At 44.0% G+C, this 27,040-nt stretch overlaps 1 protein-coding gene across 5 annotated transcripts in view; it reads right to left on the reverse strand.

Moving 5' to 3' along the window:
• Positions 1–27,040, reverse strand: part of PRDM5 (PR/SET domain 5) — a 192,377-nt gene that overhangs the window by 142,357 nt on the left and 22,980 nt on the right. For all 5 annotated transcript variants that reach the window (XM_033938221.1, XM_033938203.1, XM_033938213.1 and 2 more), the window contains 2 exons: positions 24,872–25,040; positions 16,946–17,120 (listed from right to left, as the gene is read on the reverse strand). In XM_033938221.1, the coding sequence (XP_033794112.1) occupies positions 16,946–17,120; positions 24,872–25,040 (344 nt within the window). The remainder of the gene's footprint in view (positions 1–16,945; positions 17,121–24,871; positions 25,041–27,040) is intronic.

Below are 27,040 nucleotides of genomic sequence, written 5' to 3' on the forward strand. Positions count from 1 at the left end.
TTGGAAGGCAAGAGTTCTATTTAAATATCTTTTGTAACAGCAGGCCTAGTAAACATTCCCCATTTTTGTGAATAGCCTAGTTTTTAGATGCTTTCAAAATAGTTGGAAGGAGCCCAGATTCCGTAGTGGGGCAAAAAGGTTATTCCAAAGCCCTGTGATTCTGAAGAAAAGAGATTTCCCTAATCTTCCCGCATAGAGGATACCTTTTAGCAAGGGGAAGGATAGTTTAAATTTTTGGGTGGACCTGGTGGTATCGGGACTCAAGGAGTTCCAAAATAGTGGAACTAGGGGAGGGAGGATGGCATGTAGGATCTTAAAAGCTAGGCAGGCACATTTAAAATGAACCCTGGGAATTACTGGAAGCCAGTGAAGTTTGGGCATAAGTGGGGAAACATGATCATAGAAACATAGAAATAGACGGCAGATAAGGGCCACGGCCCATCAAGTCTGCCCACTCCAATGACCCTCCCTATCTATCTTTGCGGATAGATCCCACATGTTTGTCCCATTTGGCCTTAAAATCTGGCACGCTTCTGGCCTCAATAACCTGAAGTGGAAGACTATTCCAGCGATCAACCACCCTTTCGGTGAAGAAGAACTTCCTAGTGTCACCGTGCAGTTTCCCGCCCCTGATTTTCCACTGATGTCCCCTTGTTGCCGCGGGACCCTTGAAAAAGAAGATATCCTCTTCCACTTCGATGCGACCCGTGAGGTACTTGAATGTCTCGATCATATCTCCCCTCTCTCTACGTTCCTCGAGTGAGTAGAGCTGCAACTTCCCTAACCGCTCCTCGTACGGGAGCTCCTTGAGTCCCGAGACCATCCTGGTGGCCATTCTCTGGACCGATTCCAGTCTCAGTACATCCTTGCGGTAATGTGGCTTCCAAAATTGCACACAGTACTCCAGGTGCGGTCTCACCATGGATCTATATAGTGGCATAATGACTTCAGGTTTACGGCTGACGAAACTCCTGCGTATGCAACCTATGATTTGCCTTGCTTTGGATGAAGCTTGCTCAACTTGGTTTGCAGACTTCATGTCATCCCTGACAATCACCCCTAAGTCTCTTTCTGCTTCAGTTTTTGTCAAGATCTCGCCATTTAGGGTGTAAATCTTGCATGGATTTCGGCTTCCCAGGTGCATGACTGCATTTTTTGGCATTGAAACTGAGTTGCCAGGACCTAGACCAGCGCTCCAGTAGAAGTAGGTCATGCATCATATCATCTGCCATTGAATTATTGTCTGTTGTGCTCTTGTTCACTACATTGCTTAGCTTGGCATCATCGGCGAATAATGTTATTCTTCCTCGGAGCCCTTCTGTCAAGTCTCTTATGTAGATGTTGAACAAGATTGGGCCCAGGACGGAGCCCTGTGGCACTCCACTTATCACCTCCGACATTTCGGAGGGGGTGCCATTCACCACCACCCTCTGAAGCCTACCTCCAAGCCAGTTCCCCAACCCAATTTGTCAATGTGTCGCCCAAACCTAAAGAACTCATCTTGCTTAGCAACCTGCGGTGTGGTACGCTATCAAATGCCTTGCTGAAATCTAGGTAGACAATGTCCAGACCAGCATCCAGCTTCCTCGTCACCCAGTCAAAGAAGCTGATCAGGTTGGATTGGCAGGATTTCCCCTTAGTAAATCCATGTTGGCGGGGATCCCGTAGTTTCTCCTCGTCCATGATTCTATCCAATTGGTGTTTGATTAGGGTTTCCATTAGTTTGCTCACTATCGATGCTCAAATCTGCTTTTTGCGAAGATCAGCTTGGCCGCAGTGTTCTGAATTCGCTGGTCTTTGGAGACTTTTTTGGTTAGACTTAAATAGATGGAGTTACAGTAGTCTAGTCTGGAGAGGACTAGATTGTACAAGGACGGCAAAATGTTGTTGGTGGAAGCAGGATCTCACTTTCCTCAGCATGTGGAGGCTAAAAAAGCATGACTTTACCAAGGAGTTGAGATGGTCATTGAAGGAACGAGAAGAGTCAATAATGATGCCTAGAACTTTGCTTGAGAACTCAAGCTGCAGTGTGGCGCCAGAAGGCAATGAGATGAGGGTGAGTAGCTGTTTTAATTTTGGGCCGAGTCAGAGTAGTTTTGGACTCATTCAGTTTTATTTGTACTGTGAGGGACCAGGATTGGAGTTTCGTTATGCATGCTATTACATTCTCAGAGAGGTTGGTAAGATTCGAGTCTGTCTTGAGAAGGACAAGGATGTCATCAGCATATGTGTAGAGTGTTTCAAGGGGAGATAGATGGAAGAGTTTCAGGGAAGACATAGATGTTGAAGAGAATAGGGGATAGAGACTCCGCAAGTCTGTTTCCAAGGAGAAGACGTAGTGCCATTTGTGTTAACAGTGTAGGAGCGGGATCGTAAGAATTTCGAGAACCACTCTAAAACTGTGGAGTCAATGCCTATCTCTGAAAGTTGATAAATTAGAATATTGTGGTGGACAACATCAAAAGCTGCAGAAAGATCGAATTGTAATAGGACAGCAAACTTATTACGAGAATGTAGTTGTTGCACCTTTGAAATTAATGAGAGCAGTAGGAATTCGGTGCTGAAGTTGGGTCTGAAGCCATGTTGGTAAGGTAAGAGAATGGAGAATCTCTCTAGGTAAGATAAGAGTTGGGTAGATATGATGGCCTCTAGCATTTTGGTAAGGAGAGAGATATTTGATATGGGACAATAGTTAGATGGTGAGGAAGGGTAAAGGTCAGCTTTTTTCCAGTAATGGGGTCAAGGCAATATGTATCACCAAAAAATCTTCTATACAGGAATGAGAAAGAGAATTAAATCCAATTACTATAACTTTCCCACTTATATTCAAAAATGATTTACTTATGCCACCATTTCATTGAAAGTTTCATGCACATCAATTCTTATAATAATGAATAAGGGGAGAGCCTCAGAACCTCGTGCGTACTAATGTTAGTTACCGTACTAGAAAGGGAAAAGATCTTCACCGGCTCTTGAACCCCCCTCCTACCCACGGCAGACACAGTAAATGTTTCAAAATGGTGTCAAAAAAGTCAAAACTACTTAGCTGTAGATAGAATGTTCAATGGTATTGTAAATGTATTTTTTTGTCTCTGCCAATCCTAGTCACTGCCAGTCCTAGTCCTTAGAGGTAAGCTATGAGGATGTCCTCCGACAGAGACACAGATTGAAAAGTGACAAATCACCGGGCCCGGACAGAATCCACCCAAGGGTACTAAAAGAACTGAGGACGGAAATAGCGGACACACTCCGATAAATCTGTAATCTATCCTTAAGCACTGGGAAGGTACCGGAGGACTGGAAGCTAGCGAATGTCACGCCTATCTTTAAGAAGGGATCGAGGGGTGACCCGGGGAACTACAGACCGGTGAGCTTGACTTCGATTCCGGGCAAGATAATGGAAGCATTAATAAAGGATAGCATCTGTGAACACATAGAAAGAAATGGACAGCTGAAACCGAGCCAACATGGCTTCAGCAAGGGAAGATAGTGCCAAACAAACCAATTGCACTTCTTTGAAGGGATAAACAGCCAGATGGACAAAGGGGAATCCAAAAATATCATTTATCTCGACTTCCAAAAGGCCTTTGATAAGGTCCCCCATGAGCGGCTACTTAAGAAATTGTCGAACCACGGGGTGGGAGGGGATGTACACAGATGGATCAGGCACTGGTTGGCCGGCAGAAAACAAAGGGTTGGAGTGAAGGGCCAATACTCCGACTGGCAGAGGGTCACAAGCGGTGTTCCGCAGGGGTCGGTGCTGGGACCACTGCTGTTCGATATATTTATCAACGACTTGGAAACGGGAACGAGGTGTGAAGTTATAAAATTTGCTGATGACACCAAACTCTGCAGCAGAGTTAGGAATACAAAGGAGTGCGAAGACCTGCAAAGGGACCTAAGCAAACTGGAAGAGTGGGCAAACAAATGGCAAATGTGCTTTAACATAGAAAAATGTAAGGTTATGCATATAGGGAAAAGGAGCCCGAGGTACAGCTATAAAATGGGGGGAACATTGCTGGGGAAGAGTAACCTTGAAAAAGACTTGGGTGTGCTGGTGGATACAACCATGAAATCATCAGCGCAATGTGCAGCAGCCTCGAAGAAAGCTAACAGAATGCTGGGCATCATTAAGAAGGGAATTACAATCAGGACGAAGGAAGTCAACATGCCACTGTATCGTGCAATGGTGCGCCCGCATCTAGAGTACTGCGTCCAATATTGGTCGCCGTACCTCAAGAAAGACATGGCGATACTTGAGAAGGTCCAGAGAAGAGCTACGAAAATGATAAATGGTATGGAGGACTGTTCATACGTTGACAGGCTGGACAAGCTGGGGCTCTTCTCCCTGGAAAAGAGGCTTAGGGGAGACATGATAGAAACTTTCAAGATCATGAAGGGCATGGAGAAGGTAGACAAGGATAGATTCTTCAAACTACGGGGAACCACAGGTACAAGAGGGTACTCAGAGAAACTGGAAGGGGACAAGTTTAGAACCAATGCCAGGAGGTTCTTCTTCACACAGAGGGTTGTGGACACATGGAACGCATTCCCGGAGGAAGTGGTCGGGCAGAGTATGCTACGGGGATTCAAAGAGGGATTGGATGGATTCCTGAAGGATAGGGGGATTGAGGGATACAGATAAGGGTAGATAAGAGTATGGAAAGAGTATAGATAAAAACAAGGGGGCTATAGGGCTAAATCAAGATAACATGACAGGTCATGGACCTGATGGGCCGCCGTGGGTGCGGACTGCTGGGCACGATGGACCTCTGGTCTGATCCAGCAGAGGCAAATTCTTATATTCTTATGTTCTTAAAGCAGAGTTTATAAGTCTGGTGAGGGATGAGATGGCGTGTGCGGGAATTTTCTCATATAGGTAGGAAGGAAATGGATCCAAGGCACATTTGCAGGATTTCAGTTTGAGACAGAGTTTAGAGATCTGGGATTCAGATACGAATTCAAAGGCAGTCCAGGATCTCTCTGCTGGGATAAGGTTAGAGTCGCTGGGAACCAGAGAACTATAAGAGACTTGGTAGGAAGGAGCTCCTTATGGTAGTGATCTTTTCGTTGAAGAATTTTGCTAGGTCGTCTGCTGATGGGGAGGAGGGGGGAATGGTGGACATCCTAGTCAGGGTTCTCCATGAACCAAATCTCTGTGATTGCTACTATATCCAACTCATCTTCTTCTATCACAGCTTCTAGATCCAGAATCTTGTTTTCCATTCTTTGAGCATTAGTATATATTGCTTTCCAGACATTGCCCCCTTTTCCCATCTGTGTAGAGGTATCCAGCGATTTACTTACCTGAGGGCTTTAAATCGCCTGTAGTCACTTTACAGAAGAGAGAATTTTATGCACTTTTGAGTCATTGAAGCATACTTATAAATTATGTAGGTTTGATGTTTTCTCTTATTAGTCCGGCATTGTATTCAATCCCTGCCAGCCTGTAACTTTATTGTATAAGGTACTATTGTTTTATTGGCAAATTTAATAAATACATTTCAACATAAATCACCTGAAGTCAGCACTTCCCTAAACACTCATAAAAAACCCAAGACCCTTCTAAAAAATGACTCTCTGTGTCGAATGCGGAGAAGAGCTCCACAAAGATGCAAGGAAAGGGAATACAGCAAGCGTGGCGAGTAGTTTCAAGATGAATGCCAATGATTTTCCTTTTGTGCCATTCTTGGCCTAGAATAGGGGACCTCAAAGTCAGTCCTCAAGGTCAACAACCCAGCCTGATTTTCAGGATTTCCACAATGACTATGTACTAGATCATTTGCAAATTGTGGAACATGTAGTAGACAAACATGATTTAATGCAGTGGTCTCAAACTCAAACCATTTGCAGGACAACATTTTGGATTTGTAGGTACTTGGAAATGACAACTTTGCATGAGGAAAAATTCTTTATAGTTTATAAATCTTTCCTTTTGGCTAAGTCTTAAGAATAATATTGTAAGGTGACAGGACAAAAGCGCACTGGACAAAGCCGCGCCAACATTTTGGCACAGACAATTGCGTGCAAGACTCCAGTGCGCCACTGTAAAAGTTAATTTTAAAGAGCTCCAATGGGGGGAACCCCCCCACTTTACTTAATACTGTTTGTGCTACCGTTGGGGAGTGTGTGGGGGGTGCAACCCCCAACATTATACAGAAAACTTAACTTTTTCCTAAAAAAAAAAAAAAAAAAATCTTGAAAAAGTTAAGTTTCCTCTATAATGGGGGGTTCCAACCCCCCCCCCCCCAACGGCAGCGCGAACACTATTAAGTTAACTGGGGGGGGTTACCCCCCTCATACACCCCTTCGGAGCTCTTTAAAATTAACTTTTCTGGTGGCGTGCTGGAGTCTTGTGCCCAATTGTCTGGGCTCAAATGTCGGCGCGGCTTTGTCCCGCATACGAATGACTGTGAACCATATTGTAATTTATAGCTAAAGAGATAATGATAAAGAAATTGTTTTACTTTACTTTTGTGATTATGATAACATACCCAGGGCCTCAAAATAGTACCTGGCAGGCCGTGAGTTTGAGACCACTGATTTAATCTGACGGAGTCAGCATGGGTTCAGCCGAGGCAGATCTTGCCTCACCAATTTGCTTGACTTCTTTGAAGGTGTGAATAAACATGTGGATACAGGTGAGCCAGTTGATGTTGTGTATCTAGATTTCTAGAAAGCTTTTCACAAAGTTCCACATGAGAGGCTCCTGAGAAAATTAAAGAGTCATGGGATAGGTGGCAAAGTTCAATTGTGGATTAGGAATTGGTTAATTGGACAGAAAACAAAGGTTAGAGTTAAATGGCCATTTTTCTCGATGGAGGAAGATAAATAGTGGTGTGTCACAGCGATCTGTACTAGGACCGGTGCAATTTAACTTATTTATAAATGATATAGAAAACGGAACTACAAGTGAGGTGATTAAATATGCAGATGACATTAACTGTTCAAAATTGTTAAAATGCACACAGACTGTGAAAAACTGCAAGAAGACCTTAGGAAATTGGAAGACTGAGCGTCCAAAAGGCCGATGAAATTTAATGTGGATAAATGCAAAGTGATGCACATTGGGAAGAATAACCCGAATCAGTTACCAGATGCTAGGTCCAACTTGGGGGTTGGTGCTCAAGAAAAAGATCTGGGTGTCATAGTGGACAATACGCTGAAATCTTCCGCCCAATGTGTGGCGATGGCCAAGAAAGCAAACAAGATGCTAGGAATTATTAGAAAAGAGATGGTAAACAAGACTAAGAATGTTATAATGCCTCTGTATTGCTCAATGGTGTGACCTCACCTTCAGTATTGCATTTAGTTCTGGTCTCCTTATCTCAAAAAGGATATAGTGGCAGTAGAAAAGGCTCAAAGAAGAGCGACCAAGATGATAAAGGGGATAGAACTCCTCTCATGGCTAGGAGGTTGTCGTACAGTTTTTTTTCTTTTGACATTTTTGGTTGGAAGGTGTGTGGGTTCTCCTATGTCTGGTTGAGGTGGATTAAACTAGTCGATTGTTCCAATAGGCTGGGCTGTCTCTGTTTATTGTTTTAAATAGTAGGCAGTAAAATTTGAAATGTACTCTCGTTTGTATTGGGAGTTAATGTGAGTCATGGTATGCCTCTTTGATGTGGTCGAATTTCTTCAGTGAGTAGACCAGTCTTAGGGTGTAGAATACTGAGTGGTGTAGAACGGGTACAATCGGATCGATTTTTTTTTAACTGCATCAAGATTTACAAAGACTAGGAGACACTCGAAGTTACAGAGTAATACTTTTAAAAGCGATAGGAGGAATTATTTTTTCACTCAGAGAATAGTTAAGCTCTGAAATGCATTGCCAGAGGATGTGGTAAGAGCGGTTGCTTAAGGTTTAGATTAGATTAGTTGGTTTTAAAAAATGTTTGGACAAGTTCCTGGAGGAAAAAGTCCATAAACTGCTGTTGAGACAGACATAGGAGAAGCCACTGCTTGCCCTGGATCAGTGGTATGGAATGCTGCTACTATTTGGGATTTTGTCAGGGACTTGTGACCTGGATTGGCCTCAGTGAAGACGAGATACTGGGCTATGTGGACCATTGGTCTGACCCAGTAAGACCATTCTTATGTTCTTAAATATTCATTGTGGAAATCTTGAAAATCAGGCTGTGTCGTGGACCTCGAGAACTGGATTTGAGGAGGCCTGGTCTAATGCAAAGATTTTTAACACAGTCTTTGGGGCACACACCTAAACAGTCTTCAGGATATCCACAATTAATATGCATGAAATAAATGTGCATCCATTCTATGCAAATCTAAGTCATGCATATTCATTGTGGATATCCTGAGAACCTGACTGGCTAAGTGTATCACAAGGACTGGGTTGACATTGCTGGTATTGTATCACAAGGCTGGTCTTGAGGAACTAATTGGAAACAAATGGTTAGAGAAATATTGAGGGATACTAGCATAAACAGATTTTTTGTGCAAGGAGAAAAGTTTTGAAAGGAACTTTGGGCTAGATTCACTAAGCCCACCAATCGTGTCCCAATCAGTTTGTGACCCCGACCTGATTCACTAACCTTCCTCCCAATCCAATCCACACATGCAAATGAGGGGAAATGGCATGCAAAAGTAGGAAGGCAGCGATTCACTAAACAAAATCAGGAACACCAATCAAAAAAGAAGAGACTGCTGAGGAACAGTCGCTCACTTCTCTGTCGCCCACTCTCCATACCAGAAAAGCAGTAGAAAAAAATGTATTTATAGATAACAAAATGAAATACTGATCCTGCTGGGTACACACATAGGGGGAACTGGGCAATAGGTGCTCCGAAATAGAAACAAATGAGAAGTGGTGGCAGGAGCTAATCCCGCCGTTCAGTAGATGAAGAAATGCGAATCTATCTTTACGTATGCATCAGTATTAAAAAGCACAGCCGCCCTGCCTGCCTCTCTGCCACCCTGTGAGCCCGTGTTTTTACCCACAGGTTAAAAGCGGGCTGCACTACAGTTTTATGACATTCTGCTTCTATTCCTTTCTCTCCTCTCTTCTACCTTCCAAAGTATTTAGATCAATGCTGTCTTGTTAAAATGTTTATTTTATTTTTATTTTTCCTCTAACTCTACTTTTCACTTCTCTATTACCCTCCAGGTACTTTAGTTAGATTGTGAGCCTTCGGGACAGTAAGGGAATTTTTCAAGTACCTTTCTTATTTCTAATCTTAATGTATATTTTCTGTAAACCGCTTAGAACCTAACGGATGTAGCGGTATATAAGAAATAAATTACATTACATTACATTACTTCATTGAAAGTGTCCCATTGTCCAGTAGGCAAGCGTTCTGTTCCATAGCCCCCCCCTCGCTTGTGCAGAGAGCAGGCGCATGCACAGATCACACCTACAGGCAAAAACGATGATCTGCGCGTGCGTGGAGTCCAGTGTTCTCCCCAGAAATTTTTTCCAGTCGGGTGGCATGAAAAAGTAGCCGGGTGGGGCGGGATGGGGAAATTTTGGTGGTGGGGAAAATTAACCCCCTCTTTTACTAAGGTGCACTAGCATTTTTAGCGCGCGCAAACCCCTGCGCTACGTGGGAAAACTAACGCCAGCTCAATGCTGGCGTTAGCATCTAGTGCGCGTGGCAATTCTCCGTGCACTAAGCGCACGTTAAAACCACTATCGTAACTTAGTAAAAGGAGCCCTAAATGTGTACTATTTTTATTAGTTAATTGTTATTATTTTCCAATGCTCAATATGACTTCCTTTTTTAAGGTTTGACACTTGTGCCAGAATATTTTTACTAAATTTAAGAAGTATTTGCCCTCTTTCAAATGGTATAGAGGTTAAAAAAAGGGAAAGGCATTAATGAAGTCATTAGGTTCAATCTAGCCATTTATTTCTGCATGAATTTAAACAACTAAAGAAAAAGATAAATATAGTTCATTCAGTCATACAAGAAATGGCTCTACAGCAGGGGTGCCCACACTTTTTGGGCTTGCGAGCTGCTTTTAAAATGACCAAGTCAAAATGTTCTACCAACAATAAAATTTTAAAAAACACAAAGCACACTGTATGCAGAGAAAATGTTAATTATCATTTATATTCCACGGGTTTTCAAAGAGGTCAAGGTAGACGATTCTATGCAATGTCACCTCAGGAACAACTATACAAAAATAGACAAATATACCCCCTCCCTTTTTACTAAATCGCAATAGCGGTTTTTAGCGCAGGGAGATGCGCTGAATGCCCTGCGCTGCTCTCGCTGCTCATAGGCTCCATGCGCTAAAAACCGCTATTGCAGTTTAGTAAAAGGGGGCCATAGTGTAAAATATAGACAGCAGATATAAATTCTCAAAACAGACACATTTTGATCACTAAACTGAAAATAAAATCATTTTTCCTACCTTTTTGTCTGGTGATTTCATGAGTCTCTGGTTGCACTTCCTTCTTCTGACTGTAAATCCAATATTTTTTTCTTTCTGCCCCTCCCCTTTTCTTTCTGTCTCTTTTTCTTTTTCTCTCCCCCCTACCTGCCTGTCTTTCTCTCTTCCCCTGCCCCCCCAAGCCATCACGCCGATTTCTCCACTTCCCTGATTCTTTCACTACCCCCAAGCCACCACGCTGATTTCTCCCTGCTGTTTCCACGAGCCAGGCCAGGCACGTACAAGCGCCGGACTCACAGGACTTCACCTCTGACGTCAATTCTAACGTCGGAGAGGAAGTTCCAGGCCAGCCAGGCAGCGATTGGCTGGCCCAGAACTTCCTCTCTGATGTCAGAATTGATGTCAGAGGTGAAGTCTTGTGAGTCCGGCACTTGTACGCGCCTGGCCTAGCTCAGGGAGGCAGGAAGAAAAAGATTGCAAAGGCAACACGATCTTCTCACATTGTCTTTGCGATCTACTGGTCGATCGCGTTTGACCATTTGGGCACCCCTTCTGTTATGGTATCTTGTCCTGACCTGAGGAAAGGGGTTTAGTCCCCAAAAAACTGCCTTATTTCCATTTCTTATTTATAAACTTTAATCAATAGATACAATACTACTTGATTCTACGTAAAGCAACAACAAAAATTTTTTCTACCTTTTGTCGTTTCTGCTTTAATCATCTTCTCTTCGCTCTCTTCTTTCTATTCAGCATTTGTCCTCGCTCCCTTCCATGCAACATCTGTCCTCTCTTTGCTCCTTCCACCCAGCCTCTGCTCTCTCTCTCTCTACCCCTTCCATCTATTGTCCACCCTTCTCTGTGCCCCTTGCATCCACTGTCCACCCTCTCTGCCCTTTCCATCCAGTGTCCTCCCGCTCTAAGTTCCATATGGCATCTTCCCTCTTTCTATGTCCCTTCAATAAACTGTATATCCTGTGCCCTTTCTCTCCTTTGTACATGATTCATTTCAGCTTCACCCTCCTCCCCTATACTCTGGCATCTCTCTCTTCTCCTTTCCTTCCTACTCCACCCCATGGTCTGGCATCTCTATCTCCTTCCCTTCTCTCCCCCATGCCCTGGGATCTCCATCCTCACCCTCCCCACATATGCGCTGACATCTCTCCACCCCCCACCCCTCCATGGTCTGGTAGCTCCTTTCCTTTCTCTCCCATGGTCTTGGCATCTCTTGCCTCTCCTCTCCCTTCCCTGGTCTTCCTTCTCCCCTCTCTCCCCCCAATTTCTCTTCCCCTCCTCAATTGGGTGCAGCAGCAGCAGCTTTTATCTTCTCCCCCAATTAGGTGCCCCAGCTTTTCTCTTCACCCCCTCCCCCCCAAAAAATTAGGTGCAGCAGCAGCAATATATCTCTTCCCTTCCCCCTCCCCCCAAAATGGGTGCGGCAGCAGAACATTTCTCTTCCCACTCCCCTCCCCCATTCGGTGCAGCAGCATTTCTCTTCCCCCTCCCTTCCAGTTGGGTGCAGCAGCATTTCTCTTCCCCCTCCCCCCATTGGGTACAGCAGCAGCATCATCAGCATTTCTCTTCCCCCCCCAATTGGGTACAGCAGAATCAGCAGCATTTCTCTTCACCCTCCCCCATTGGGTATAGCAGCAGCAGCAGCATCATTTCTCTTCCCCTTCCCCTCTAATTGGGTACAGCAGCATTTCTCCTCCCATTCACCCCTCCCCCCGGTCTCACACATCCAGCAGATTCACTACAGACAAAGGCAAGTTGCAAGTTTCCCTTCATTGCTGACCTATCTCCCAAAGGTCAGAGACAGAGGGAAGCTTACAACTTGCTGTTCTTGCTTACTTCGGGCCTTTCTCATTGCCAGGTCCTGCCTTCGCAGAAACAGAAAGTAGGCAGGACTTGGCAGCGAGAAAAGCCTGAAGTAAGCAAGAACAAGTAAGCTTCCCTCCGTAGCTGGCCTATCTCCCGCATGCTCCGGGGCTCTAAAGGTACTGAACGTAACTTCCGGTTTTGGAGGGAAGAGAAGGGAAGCCGGATTCAAGTCGCTTGCTGGGTTTTGTTTTGTTTAGTCAGGCGAGAGTCTTTTGGCAGCTCTTCAGCTGCGTGTTAAGCAGTGGCGGCAGCAGAATTTGCGGCAGATGACAGCCAGGCGGGCATCTAAATTTGCTGGGCGGAGCGCCCGTCTAAAAAGCACTGGGAAGAACACTGGAGTCGATAAAGGGCGTGCATCCGATCACTACATTTGCATGAGGATGCTGAAGTGAATCACTCGGCCATGGATCGCAAAAGGAGGTTAGTGAATCTAGCCCTTTGTAATTAACTGGGAAGCAATGTTCTGTCACTAACAAAGGCGTGACATGGGAAACGTGTATTCTAATCTAATCAGGATTTCTTAATTGCACTTATCCAGTACAGGTTCTAGATGATTTACAAGATATGAAGCCCCTACAGCATCATGGGGAAGTAGTTACATCACATTGTAGTGGAAGTTTATCAACAAAAAAGAAGCCTCTTTACAATATTTTGGACATTTTGAAGGCTTTTTGAGATGAAATGTTTGATGTCATGTAGAACAAAATTATCATAAAAACATAGAAACATAGAAGATGACAGCAGATAAGGGCCATAGCCCATCAGGTCTGCCCACTCTACTGACCCACCCCCAAGTCTACAATCCTAGGGATCCCACTCCTGGTGACAGGTTCCCTTGGCTTAACCCTCTAAGGAATCCCACATGGGCATCCCATTTGCTCTTAAATTCTTGCACGCTGTTTGCCTCGTTCCAAGGATCAACCACTCTCTCGGTGAAGAAATATTTCCTGGTGTCGCCATGAAATTTCCCGCCCCTGAGTTTGAGCGGATGCCCTCTTGTGGCTGAGGGTCCTTTGAGAAACAGAATCTCTTCTTCCATCTCAATATGGCCGGTAATACTTAAACGTCTCGATCATGTCTCCTCTCTCCCTACATTCCTTGAGTGAGCACAGCCGCAAATTTTTCAGCCTTTCCTCGTACGATAGATCCTTGAGCCCCGAGACCATCCTGGTGGCCATCCGTTGCACTGACTCTACTCTCAGCACATCTTTTCGGTAATGTGGCCTCCAGAATTGCACACAGTATTCCAAATGAGGTCTCACCATGGATCTGTATAATGGCATTATGACTTCAGGCTTCCGGCTGACGAAACTCCTGCGGATGCAACTGTCTTGCCTTAGATGAAGCCTTCTCTACATGATCAGCAGTTTTCATGTCTGCGCTGATGATCACTCCCAAGTCTCGTTCTGTTGAAGTTCTAGCTAAGGTCTCACCATTCAAGGTGTAAGTTCTGCACGGATTTCTGCTGCCGAGGTGCATGATCTTGCATTTCTTAGCGTTGAAGCCCAGCTGCTAGGTCGAGGACCAAAGCTCCATGGACTGGAAAACAGCTAACGTCATTCCATTGCACAAAAAAGGTTGCAGAACAGAGGCTGCGAATTACAGACCGGTCAGTCTCACCTCAATAGTGAGCAAACTCATGGAAAGACTTATTAAACAAGAATTAGATACGATCCTGACCGAGGAGAATCTACAGGATCCCCAGCAGCATGGATTCACAAAGGGAAAGTCCTGTCAATCCAATCTGATCAGCTTCTTTGACTGGGTTACAAGGAAACTGGATATGGGGAAGTCTCTAGACGTCGTGTACTTGGACTTCAGCAAAGCTTTTGATAGCGTCCTGCACCGCAGATTGTTGAGCAAGATGACTTCGATGGGATTGGGAGTGATATTGACAACATGGGTCAATGATTGGTTAAGCGGTAGAATCCAGAGGGTGGTGGTTAACGGTACCCCCTCCAATACATCGGAGGTGACCAGTGGAGTGCCACAGGGATCGGTCTTGGGACCGATCCTTTTCAACGTATACATAAGAGACCTGACTCAAGGGCTTCAAGGTAAAATAACACTATTCGCCGACGACGCCAAACTATGCAACATAGTAGATAACAGCACCTTACCCGACAGTATGGAGCAGGACCTGCTCTTATTGGAACATTGGTCCTCGACTTGGCAGCTGGGCTTTAATGCCAAAAAATGTAAGGTCATGCACCTTGGCAGCAAAAACCCATGCAGAACTTACACTCTGAATGGTGAGACCTTAGCTAGGACTAGGGCAGAACGTGATTTGGGACTAATCATTAGTGAAGACATGAAAACTGCCAAGCAGGTGGAGAAAGCTGCATCCAAGGCTAGACAAATGGTGGGATGCATCCGTAGAGGTTTCGTCAGCCGGAGGCCCGAAGTCATAATGCCCCTGTACAGATCCATGGTGAGACCTCATCTTGAATATTGTGTTCAATTCTGGAGACCACATTATCAAAAAGATGTGCAGAGAATCGAGTCGGTTCAGCGAATTACCACCAGGATGGTCTCGGGACTCAAGAACCTCCCATATGAGGAAAGACTGAATAAACTGCAACTATACTTGCTCGAGGAACGTAGAGAGAGGGGGGACATGATTGAGACTTTTAAATATATCACGGGCCGCATAGAGGTGGAAGACGATATCTTCTTTCTTAAAGGACCTTCAACCACAAGAGGTCATCCGCTGAAAATCAAAGGTGGGCAATTTCATGGCGACACCAGGAAGTATTTCTTCACCGAAAGGGTAGTCGATAATTGGAATGAACTTCCATTGCAGGTGATTAACGCCAGCAGCGTGCTCGATTTCAAAAAGAAATGGGATATGTATGTGGGATCTCTAGCCGGGTGAAGTCTGGGGGTGGGTCATTAGCGTGGGCAGACTTGATGGGCTACAGCCCTTTTCTGCCGTCATATTCTATGTTTCTATCCATAAGAACATAAGAAATGCCTTCACCGAATCAGACCCTTGGTCCATCCAGTCCGGTGACCCGCATATGCGGAGGCCCAACTAGGTACTTCCTAATGAAGACCTAGGTGTTCCCAGATGAGACCTTGTTTACCTATATCCCTCAATGTGATTTGCAAGGAGGTATGCATCCAACTTGCCCTTGAATCCTATAATGGAGGTCTCCGTCACAATCTCCTCCGGGAGAGCGTTCCAAGCGTCCACCACTCGCTGTGCGAAACAGAACTTCCTGACATTTGTCTTGGGCCTGCAGAAGAGCTTTCAAGAAATGAAGAGAGCTCAGATTTCCTTCAAGGTAGAGAAACATGGCTTTACAACTAATGGGAATGAGAAGAGCTTTAATGAAGCTGTTGAGAAGACGACATCATGGAATCTGATCCCTCCCACCACTGACAGAAGACAGCTAACCTAGCTCTTTCACACTGGTGATGAACACCCTAGCTCAACGCAATATAATGACGTCTCCTTTTGGGACGCTCTCCTCTACCTATTCCTGGAAAGTTTATTTGGAACTGGCTCACAACTTTTCACTGGTAGCTCGAGGTGATTTGCATTCAGCAATAGACCAAAGGTTCATCAAGTCTGCTTATTTTATTCCATTTTTTAGTCCTTCTACTGGCTTCCTTCTTAAGTAGAGAGCAGTTTTTAAGCTCCTTTCCACTTTCAGATATATCCAGGGCCAGCCCAACCCATTAGTTATTCCAAAGAGCAACTAGTCAGTCAAAGCACAACAGACCAAGTCAAACCTCTCGCCCGGTGCCTCTTTGACACTTTTCTTCTTGGTTCACTCTACCTCTTGCTGTAAAGCCTGAAGCAAACAGCTAAAAACTACCTGCATGAGGCAGACCAGCCTTGCTGTCTTTATCTGCCATTGTTTAACCACTTACCTCATCACTTCCACAGTCCCATATTCCAATTTTCTCATGAAACTCACCACTGTGAAGCGCTATAATCGCCATCTGTGCACCAAGACTCCTGCAGATCATCATCGGTAGAGCCTTCCTCTTCCTACCTGCATTCATAGAAAGATGATGGCAGATAAAGGCCAAATGGCCCATCCAGTCTGCCCATCCGCAGTAACCATTATCTCTTTCTCTCTCTGAGAGATCCCAGGCCCTCTTGAATTCAGACACAGTCTCTTTCTCCACCACCACTTCGGGGAGACTGTTCCACGCATTTACCACCCTTTCTGTAAAAACAGTATTTCCTTAGATTATTCATGTTCCCTCTTCCTTCTGAATAAAGCTCACTGCGACTTCTTGGATTCCAGGATGTACACCGACACTGTGGGAAGGCCCCTGACATGGCTGAGACTACCTAGTGACTCTGTTTTGAACCACATTTTGGATCTGACCCCCATGGGGGGGAATAGTTTCACAAAGGAGTGAAATTGGGATTAAAAATGTGTTCCTGTATTGTGCTCGTGTCTCTATTGCAATCATCTATTTGTTGTTTTAATAGAAGTTCTTCCACAAGAGAAAAAACTTACTAGCAAGCATGAAACTACCAGAAACTCTTTCATATAAACATCCTTCGGCTTCTCTCCAATGGCACACACAAAAAGCACATGTGACGGCACAGTAGTATAAGCCGAACTTCAGCCATGTGCTTCACAGCACACAACAGCTAAGCTTGAAAGGCCAGCTATAGTACAGACGTGCTTCAGTGCCATACTGACAGAGAAAGCAGAATGAAGCTCTAGGAAGCATGCTGATCTGTACGTACTGTCTCTGTAAAGCCTGCTTTACTGGGAACTTCTTGCCACAGTGCCTGCATTTAAATTCTTTGTCTTCACTGGGTTTCTGGTGCAGCGTCTGAAGGTGCTCAGCCAGCACCTCCTGGCTGGGGAAGCTGGACTCGCAGTGCGGACAAGCATGGTCCTCTTTAGCGTTGAGTGTATCTGTGTAAGAAGACAAAAGCAGTGGTGACAGCACTGACGAGACACAATCACCCAAATGCACGTTCCACTGGCTGCCAGCTGTGGCAAGAACTGAATTTAAAATTCTCACATGGAAATTGTTCTTTTTATTTTCTTTTTTGAGACTTTTAGAAATCAGATCCTGTCAGGTACACATCATTTGCTTCATCTCTTCATTTAAATTCAATACATAAAAGCTTTTTGGGTTTAGAAACCCCCTGATAAAGAATAAAACATAGCAACATAGTAAATGACAGCAGATAAAGACCCGAATGGTCCATCCAGTCTGACCAACTATTCACTCTCTATAAACCAACCAGGGTATAAATAGGGAATACATATTCTGGGATTAGTATGTCCTTATATTCTAAACTTTTATAACTAGTTTTTTTATATTCTGATTTTCAGTTTCATATACTGTATATTCTTTATATAAACTCTTAGTATTGTTATAGTTATGTACTCATAGATGATAAAACCACAAAACAAGAGAATGTGTGAGCTTCCACCCCACCTCTCATGGTGTTCAAATTCAGGCTACCCTCCCAACTTGTAAGGCATCCATATCTGTTACCATTCCCTCTAGTCCCTTATATTTCCTCACCTAAGTAACATGCATAAGCCTTTGTTCTAAGTCCATCTTAATTAGATTGTAAGCTTTTTTGAGCAGGGACCATCTCTTGCATGCGTCTTCTACAGTGCTGTCTTCAGTACAGTGCTTCCAGTAGTATTATTTGTCATTATTCCAGAGTGCATGCCTTTACCTTGTCCACATCCTATCCTCCCCTTCTACATTTGGGGTGAATTACTGGCTAGAGAATGACACAGGGACAAAGTTTGCCCCTGTCCCCTGCGAGCTCTGTCCCCATCCTCATGAACTGTCCTTATTTGCACAAGCCTTGAACACTTATGATTTTATATTTAAATCTTTATATTAAAGTATAAAAAGGGACAATGTTCTGTACAACTGTTTATAAATCACAAATAGAGTCTTTCATTTTGATCTGGTTTCGGTACAACCTTCCCAAAGATTCAGTCGCGAATGTTTTTACATCTAGGAAGGTAACTGGATTGCCTTTCAGACATGAGTGTAGAAGAGAACCTAAACTGTGTAGTGGATGAACAGGAAAATGCATATCTATTAAGTCGAATCAAATAAGTGTTAGAAATGTTCCTTGATGCCAGCAACGATGGATAAATCTGTTGCAGTAACAGAAAGATGCCTGAGCAGCTGGGCACATGATGGAAGGACATTGCAGATGGCAGAAAAGACACAACTGATGTCATTTAACAGTAGTTCATTGAAGTCCAAATGCAGCTTCAGTAATTTTTTTTTTTAATCAGTGAATTCAGAGGGTGGTGGTTAATGGTACCCTCTCTAAAACATCGGAGGTGACCAGTGGAGTGCCGCAGGGCTCGGTCCTGGGTCCACTCCTTTTCAACATATTCATAGGGGATCTGACTCAAGGGCTTCAAGGTAAAATAACACTATTCGCCGATGACGCCAAACTATGTAATATAGTAAGTGAATGCAGTTTACAGAATTATATGGCGCAGGACCTGCTTACATTGGAAAGTTGGTCCTCAACCTGGCAGCTAGGCTTCAATGCTAACAAATGTAAGGTCATGCACCTCGGAAGCGGAAATCCATGCAGGACGTACTTCTTGAACGGAGAAACTTTAACTAGGACTTCAGCAGAACGAGATTTAGGAGTAATCATCAGTGCAGACATGAAAACTGCCAATCAAGTGGAGAAGGCTTCATCTAAGGCAAGGCAGATATTGGGTTGTATCAATAGAAGTTTCGTCAGCCGAAAGCCTGAAGTCATAATGCCGTTGTACAAGGCCATGGTGAGACCTCATCTGGAGTACTGTGTGCAATTCTGGAGGCCACATTACAGTAAAGATGTGCGCAGAATTGAATCGGTTCAACGGACGGCCACCAGGATGATCTCGGGGCTCAAGGGTCTCTCGTACGAAGAGAGACTGAACAAATTGCAGCTCTACACTCTTGAGGAACGTAGGGAGAGGGGAGACATGATCGAAACATTTAAGTACCTCACGGGACGTGTCGAAGTGGAAGATGATATTTTTTTTCTCAAGGGACCCTCGGCCACAAGAGGGCACCCGCTCAAACTCAGGGGCGGAAAATTTCATGGCAACACCAGAAAGTATTTCTTCACAGAGAGAGTGGTTGATCATTGGAACAAGCTTCCAGTGCAGGTGATCGAGGCAGACAGCGTGCCAGACTTTAAGAAGAAATGGGATACCCATGTGGGATCCCTACAAGGGTCATTAGGGCATAGACAGGGGGTGGGTAAGCAGAGTGGGCAGACTTGATGGGCTGTAGCCCTTTTCTGGCCTCATCTTCTATGTTTCTATGTTAAGGTGTGTTAAGTTTTAACATATTGATTTTAGTCTCAAAGGTTTTAGAGATGAAACGGGGACAAAGTTTGTCCCTGTTCCCGCGAGCTCTAGAACATAAGAATATAAGAATTGTCGCTGCTGGGTCATATCAGTGGTCCATCACACCCAGCAGACCGCTCACGTGGCGGCCCCCAGGTCAAAAACCTGTGCCCTAACCGAGACCAGCCCTACTGGCGTTCGTTCCGGTTCAGCAGGAACTTGTCCAACCTTGTCTTGAATCCCTGGAGCGTGTTTTCCCTTATAACAGACTCCGGAAGAGCATTCCACTTCTCCACCACTCTTTGGGTGAAGAAGAACTTCCTTACGTTCGTACAGAATCTATCCCCTTTTAACTTCAGAGAGTGTCCTCTCGTTCTCTCTACCTTGGAGAGGGTGAACAACCTGTCTTTATCTACTAAGTCTATTCCCTTCATTATCTTGAATGTTTCAATCATGTCTCCTCTCAGTCTCCTCTTTTCAAGGGAGAAGAGACCCAGTTTTTCTAATCTCTCACTGTATGGCAACTCCTCCAGCCCCTTAATCATTTTAGTCGCTCTTCTCTGGACCCTTTCAAGTAGTACCGTGTCCTTCTTCATATACGACGACCAGTGCTGGACGCAGTATTCCAAGTGAGGGTGTACCATAGCCCGGTTCGTGATCCCCTTCTTAATCATTCCTAGCATTCTGTTCGCCCTTTTCTCCACCGTTGCGCATTGCGCAGACGGATTCATTGACTTGTCGACCAATACTCCCGGATTTCTTTCCTGGGGGGATCTCTCCGAGTACCGCCCCGGACATCTTGTATTCGTGTATGGGATTTTTGATACCGACATGCATTACCTTACACTTATCCATGTTGAACCTCATTTGCCATGTCGCTGCCCATTTCTCGAGCGTGGTTATGTCGTGTTGCAGATCTTCACAATTCCCCTGCGTCTTCACTACTCTGACTAACTTCGTATCGTCTGCAAATTTAATCACCTCACTCGTCGTACCCATTTCCAGATCGTTTATGAATATGTTGAAGAGCACTGGTGACGTCCTTCCAGTTCGAGTATTGTCCATTTACCCCCCACTCTCTGTTTCCTATCCACTAGCCAGTTTTTAATCCACATGGGTATTTCACCCTCTATTCCATGGATCTCAATTTTTCAAAGTAGTCGTTCATGCGGAACATTGTTGAACACCTTCGGAAAATCCAGATATACAATGTCGACCGGGTCACCCTTGTGTATCCCTGCTCTGTTCCCATCCCCACCCCATGGGTACCTGACCCTGTGTCACTCTCTATTACTGGCATACCCTCATTTTCTTACACACTGCACATGGCATCTCCTCTTCCCCACTTCTGAGGATTCTCAAGTCTTTACAGCCTCTAGTGGAACATTCAGTACTTCCTTAGCCTTTTCTTTAGGCCATATTTTTCTTCTCCAGGTCCACTTAGATCATCTTCCCAAAACCTATTAGTTGTTCCCTCCTTAAAAATAATAGGTACTCGAAGATTAGATATGTTCTCTGTAGTTGGCCCCCAATGGTGGAATTCATTGCCCCAATACATAAAAATTGAAAAAGACATTTTATCCTTCAAGAAATCCTTGAAAACATTTCTTTTTAAACAGGCTTTTAATATCTAAAATTTATTTTAGTTTATCAATTTCGCTTTTAAAATCCCCTTATTCCCCAATGTTTTTTTTCCTTAAATGTATTTCTCAACACAATAGATGTAACTTTAACCCCCCTTCCCTCCCAATTGTTGTTGGTCATGTTGGATTTCTATTGTTTATATATATACTGTATGATTTTTAACTCAATTGTATTTTATTATTATGTACATCGCTTTGTATAAAGATATAGCGATTCATCAAATATTTAATAAACCTTGAAACCTTACATAGAAGGTGTGCTGGATATTTTTGTTAATACATGTGCTAGGGCTTGAAAAGCTAGAAACCACTGGATTTGGAAGACAGGCTCATTAATAACACATTGTTTTTACGCATTGCTAAGTCTAAAGTGCAGGTCTTGCAAGTAGTGCTGCCCGATTTGCCGATTCACTTCGGTGAATTGATTAGTTTCCCCCCAAAATCAGACTCACCGATTCAGTGAACAGCCTCCTCCCAGTGAGGCCCAATATACCTCCAGGGCCTCCTAAGGCAGCAGCAGCAATGGCAGTGGATGGTTAGCAGACGCAGGCTCTGAACAGGCTGTTTGCGGCCTCTCCTGCCAGAGCTTCCCTCTGCCATGTCATCAGTGATGTCATCAGTGACGTAGCAGAGGGAAGGCCCTGATGGGGAAGGCCACAAGTAGTCTGTTCGAAGCCTGCGTCTGCTAGCCATCCACTGCCGCTGCATTAGAAGACCCTACAGTATGTGAGATCTTGGGGGGGAAGGGTCAGTCGGGAAATGCTGCACAAGGGGAGGGATGGAGGGACGGAAAGCTGATGCACAGGGAAATAGGAGGGATGGAAAGCTGATGCACATGGGGGAAGAGAGGAAGTATTATTGGGCTTGGGGTAGAGGAGAGGAAGGGAATGCAACAAAGAGGTATAGAGGGGTGAGAGGGAGAAATCCTTCATATGGTGGAGGAGAGAGAGGCATGCATGGAGAAGAGAGATGGAGAAATGTTGGACATAGGGTGGACAGCAGGGAGAGATGGTGCAAGAGGAGAGAGAAAGACATTTCAAGTTTTTATTAAAAATTGATATAATCGCTTATCTTTTTTTACAAAGTGAAATACAACAATATAAAAAGTCATTTAAAAAAAACCATAAAATTTAAGAACTGAATATGAAATAGGGTCAACTAAATTGATACAAAATAAACTAATACAGAAGGGTAGAGGACAGGAGGAAGGGAGAAATGCTGCATGGAGGGGAACAGAGTGGTTTAACCCAAGGCTCAAGGCAAAGAGAGAGAGAGAAACGGTAAACAGTGGGAAAGAAATGTTGGATATGGCAGTGGAAGGAAAGGTACAGAGATGGAAGATGGATGGTGAGCACAGAGAAAGAAGAAAACGTCAAATGGGTAGGAGACACTGGTGAGCGAGTCAACAGAAGACAAACAGAAAACAGAGCCTGGGACCAACATGATTTGAATAATAAAATGACCAGGCAACAAAAGGTAGAAAAATCATTTTATTTTCTATTTTGTGATTACAATATGTCAGATTTGAAATGTGTATCCTGCCAGAGCTGGTGTTAGGTCCTAGCCTTTTTTTGGTTTATTTTGTTTACAACACAGCATCAGCATGGGTAGGAGAGAGCAAAGGGGGTGGGGCGAGTGAAGAGACTACAAAATAAGTCCACCAGGAGGTATGAAATAAACACCCAGGAATCGAATCGAAAAATTTTTCCCTGAATTGAGCAGCACAACTTGCAAGTAATGCTAAATACGGCAGCTAGAATGGTCCCTGGGGTATCACAATAGGAACATATTTCTCCAGTGTTAATACAAATACATTGGTTACCCGTTAAGAACATAAGAATTGCTGCTGCTGGGTCAGACCAGTGGTCCATCGTGCCCAGCAGTCTGCTCACGCGGCCAAAGACCAGTGCTCTAAATGAGTCCAGCCTTACCTGCTTACGTTCCAGTTTAGCAGGAACTTGTCCAACTTTCTCTTGAATCCCTGGAGGGTGTTTTCCCCTACGACAGACTCCGGGAGAGCATTCCAGTTTTCTACCACACTCTGGGTGAAGAAGAACTTCCTTATGTTTGTATTGAATCTATCTCCTTTTAGCTTTAGAGAGTGTCCTCTCATTCTCCTTACCTTGGAGAGGGTGAACAACCTGTCCTTATCTACCAAGTCTATTCCCTTCTGCACCTTGAATGTTTCGATCATGTCCCCTCTCAATCTCCTCTTTTCAAGGGAGAAGAGGCCCAGTTTCTCTAATCTCTCACTGTACGGCAACTCCTCCAGCCCCTTAACCATTTTAGTCGCTCTTCTCTGGACCCTTTCGAGTAGCACCATGTCCTTCTTCGTGTATGGCAACCAGTGCTGGACACAATATTCCAGGTGAGGGCGTACCATGGCCCGATACAGCGGCATGATAACCTTCTCCGATCTGTTCGTGATCCCCTTCTTAATCATTCCTAGCATTCTGTTCACCCTTTTCACTGCCGCCGCACATTGTGTAGACAGCTTCACTGACTTGTTGATCAGAACTCCCAAGTCTCTTTCCTGGGAGGTCTCTCCAAGTACTGCCCCGGATATCCTGTATTTGTGCATGAGATTTGTGCATGAGACATGCATCACTTTACACTTATCCATGTTGAACCTCATTTACCATGTCGATGCCCATTTCTCAAGCTTGATTATGTCACGTTGCAAATCTTTGCAATTCCCCTGTGTCTTCACTATTCTGAATAACTTCATATCACCTGCAAATTTAATCACCTCAATTGTCGTACCAATGTCCAGATCATTTATAAATATGTTGAAGAGCACGGGTCCAAGCACTGAGCCCTGCGGCACCCCACTGGTGACGCTCTTCCAGTACGAGTATTGTCCATTTACCCTCACTCTCTGTTTCCTATGCTCCAGCCAGTTTTTAATCCACTCAGTTGAAAAAGTAACAATTATTCATCAAGTGGACTATGGGGCAGCTCCTTGGTATCGGACACAAATTCTAAAGAAATATTTGCCAACTTGTTCCTTGCGATCACAGTCAGCAATGACATTAACGATTGTGTCAGTAAATGAGATACACCGTATGAAAACGTGGTCAACGGCCATCTCAGTGCCTCATCAGGTTCTTTAAGATTACGTCAAAATTTGAAATCTTTTAAAACACTTCAAAATTCAATGGCTTTTTCAAGGCATTCATTAGAATGGATGATCTCTGCAGCAGAGTCTTTGAACTGTAACTTTATTTTCTGTTTTAAGGATAGTTTGACAGTTAACCATTCTGTAGTAGTTTTAATATTTGTGATCTACTGATGTTTTATTGACCTGATAAGTTATGTATGTTTTATTAGTAGGATCCTTACGAGAGTCGAGTTAAGGAACTAGGTCATTAGTACTCAGACTTAATGGGGTGGGTCAGTAAGAGTGGGCAGACTTGATGGGCTATAGCCCTTTTCTGCCATCATGTTTCTATGTTTCTTCTATTGTAATCTGCTTTAGGTTTTAAGCGGAATAGAAATGTTTTAAATAAATAGATAAAAATAAACCAGCACATTAGACAGGCAGGTGTGATGATTTTCATCTCCTATTTCTGGCTGTGAGCAACAAGAAAGGGACAAACCCATTAAGAATCATCGGTTATTGTCAAATAAGCAGATTGGACATTGTCAAACAAGATGCTGGGCTTGGTGGACCATTTGCTTTACCTTTTTCTGCAGGTTGAGGCACTTCTTTTGTTTCTTCATCTTCCTTGTTCACAACCACCACGTCCACCTCCTCTTCAGCATCCTCCATGTCGCTGTCCAGGTAACCAATCAGAAGCTCCATGTTGGCCTCAATATCATTCACAGCCAAGTAGAAAATGTTTTCCCCCTCCTACCAAAAAGCATAAAAACCAAGACATTGCATCATCACCCAGAAAACTCAAAAGTGCATTAAAACCAGAACAAAATGGGTCAATCTGTTCTAGAAAGCAATCATTTCTCTCGACATTTGTAGGTGTTTGCCTTTTTGACCACCCACTCACAAAGGTTCCAGATTTTTTGTCTTTATTGCCAGTCCTCAAGAACTTCCAATGAATTTTCAGGATATTCCTAATGTATATGCAAGAGAGAGAGTTGCATTCAGAGGTTGTGGTACGAGCGGATAGCAGATAGTGTAGCTGGTTTTAAGAAAGGTATGGACAAATTCCTGGAGGAAAAGTCTATAGGCTGTTATTGAGAAAGACTTGGGGGAAGCCACTGCTTGCCCTGGATTGGTAGCATAGAATGTTGCTACACCTTGGGTTTTGGCTAGGTACAAAGCTGTGGGAAGTGGCTCCTCGCGCGCATCCCGCGCCTCATCTGGAAGCCTTCCCTCTGACGTCGCAAGGAGGGGGAGAGACAACAACGGTAGGGGAAATGCTTTTATTTAGTGATTGATTTCTCTGTTCAGGAAGAAATGCATTTGTATCTTTTTCTCTGGGATTGTACTGCATGCAGAGTCTTGCATCTTAGGGTTTGTTTGTGAATATTAGTACTTTTAGTTTTTGGTCCTGTATTCGCATGGGGTTATCTGTTTTCTGGTAGGAATGAATGTTGAAAAGCATACGGTGTGCTTTGTGTGTTGTTAATACGATTATATTGTATGTGTGTATATATGAAAAATGAATGGGAAAAATGGTGTTACAATTAGTACTATTATGGGGGCGGGGCGGAGATGGGCACGACTTAGCCCAGTGTTCTTCAACTGCCATCCGCAGACCGGTGCCGGTCCACAAAATAATTATTTTATTTTTGCCGGTCCATAGACGTCAAAAGGTTGAGGAACACAGAACTAAGATAAAGCAGAAATTGATAAAAATATTTGCAAGAGCAATTGGCTCATAGATGACAAAAGGACTGGCAGAATTCACTATAAGGCTTATCTAGTCTGATGATTCAGAAGAATGAAGGATCACGGCCAAGGATATACCAAGAAGACATGATTTTAAAAAAAACCTCTACAACCATGGCCATGTTTTGGCACTTTGCCTGCATCAGGAGTGAAAAATTTCTCATAAAAGTCCTCATAAAGAACAAACATCCAATTGCACTATATAGGTGCAGTATTAAAGAACAAAGCCCTGGAAGTTGCTTCTTTTTAAGCTAGAAAGAGCATGCCACAGGCTTTTCACCAAATAGTCAATTCTGAATGGGGTAACAGCACAAAAAGTGCAATTGGACAATCATTATGATTATTTTATCTTTTAATTCCCTCTCCCTCCCCCCCAAAAAATATGCAGCCTACAGCAGTCAATGCACACTGTAGAACTTGCAAACCACACAGAATGAAATGAATTAAAGTTTGCATTTGCTAACTGTAGATTCTTAAGCTTAGGCCTCTCCAGGCCAGGGAAACTCACTGTCAGATGGGGCTAAATTGACTGCTTAGTTTCTCTTGCAGAGGGAATTTGCAAGCGACATTGCTGAAGGGATAGTGCGGTTTAGATGATGAAGAACTTTTGTACATGAAAGAGGAAGGAGACTTGGGTGTGATCATATGCTATTATCTTAAGGTGACAGCGACAGGGACAGGAATGGCCAGTAAGAAGAAGGAGGTGATGATGATACCCCTGAATAAGACTCTGGTGAGACCTGCATAGTCCATTCAGTCCACCCAACAGTCACATTCATCTGAACCAACAATCAAGTAATTATCATTTTACTTGCTAGGTTCACCTATAAGATAGACAAGACCTGTATTCAAATAAGAATAGCGTGACTGGGTCAGACCAATGGTCCATCAAGCCCAGCAGCCCGTTCTCACGGTGGCCAATCTAGGTCTCTAATACCTGGCCAAAACCCAAGGAGAGCAAAAGTCCATGCTACCGATCCAGGGCAAGCAGTGGTTTCCCC

Source organism: Geotrypetes seraphini, chromosome 1 (genome assembly GCF_902459505.1).
Source record: "Geotrypetes seraphini chromosome 1, aGeoSer1.1, whole genome shotgun sequence".
In the NCBI taxonomy this organism is placed as follows: domain Eukaryota; kingdom Metazoa; phylum Chordata; class Amphibia; order Gymnophiona; family Dermophiidae; genus Geotrypetes; species Geotrypetes seraphini.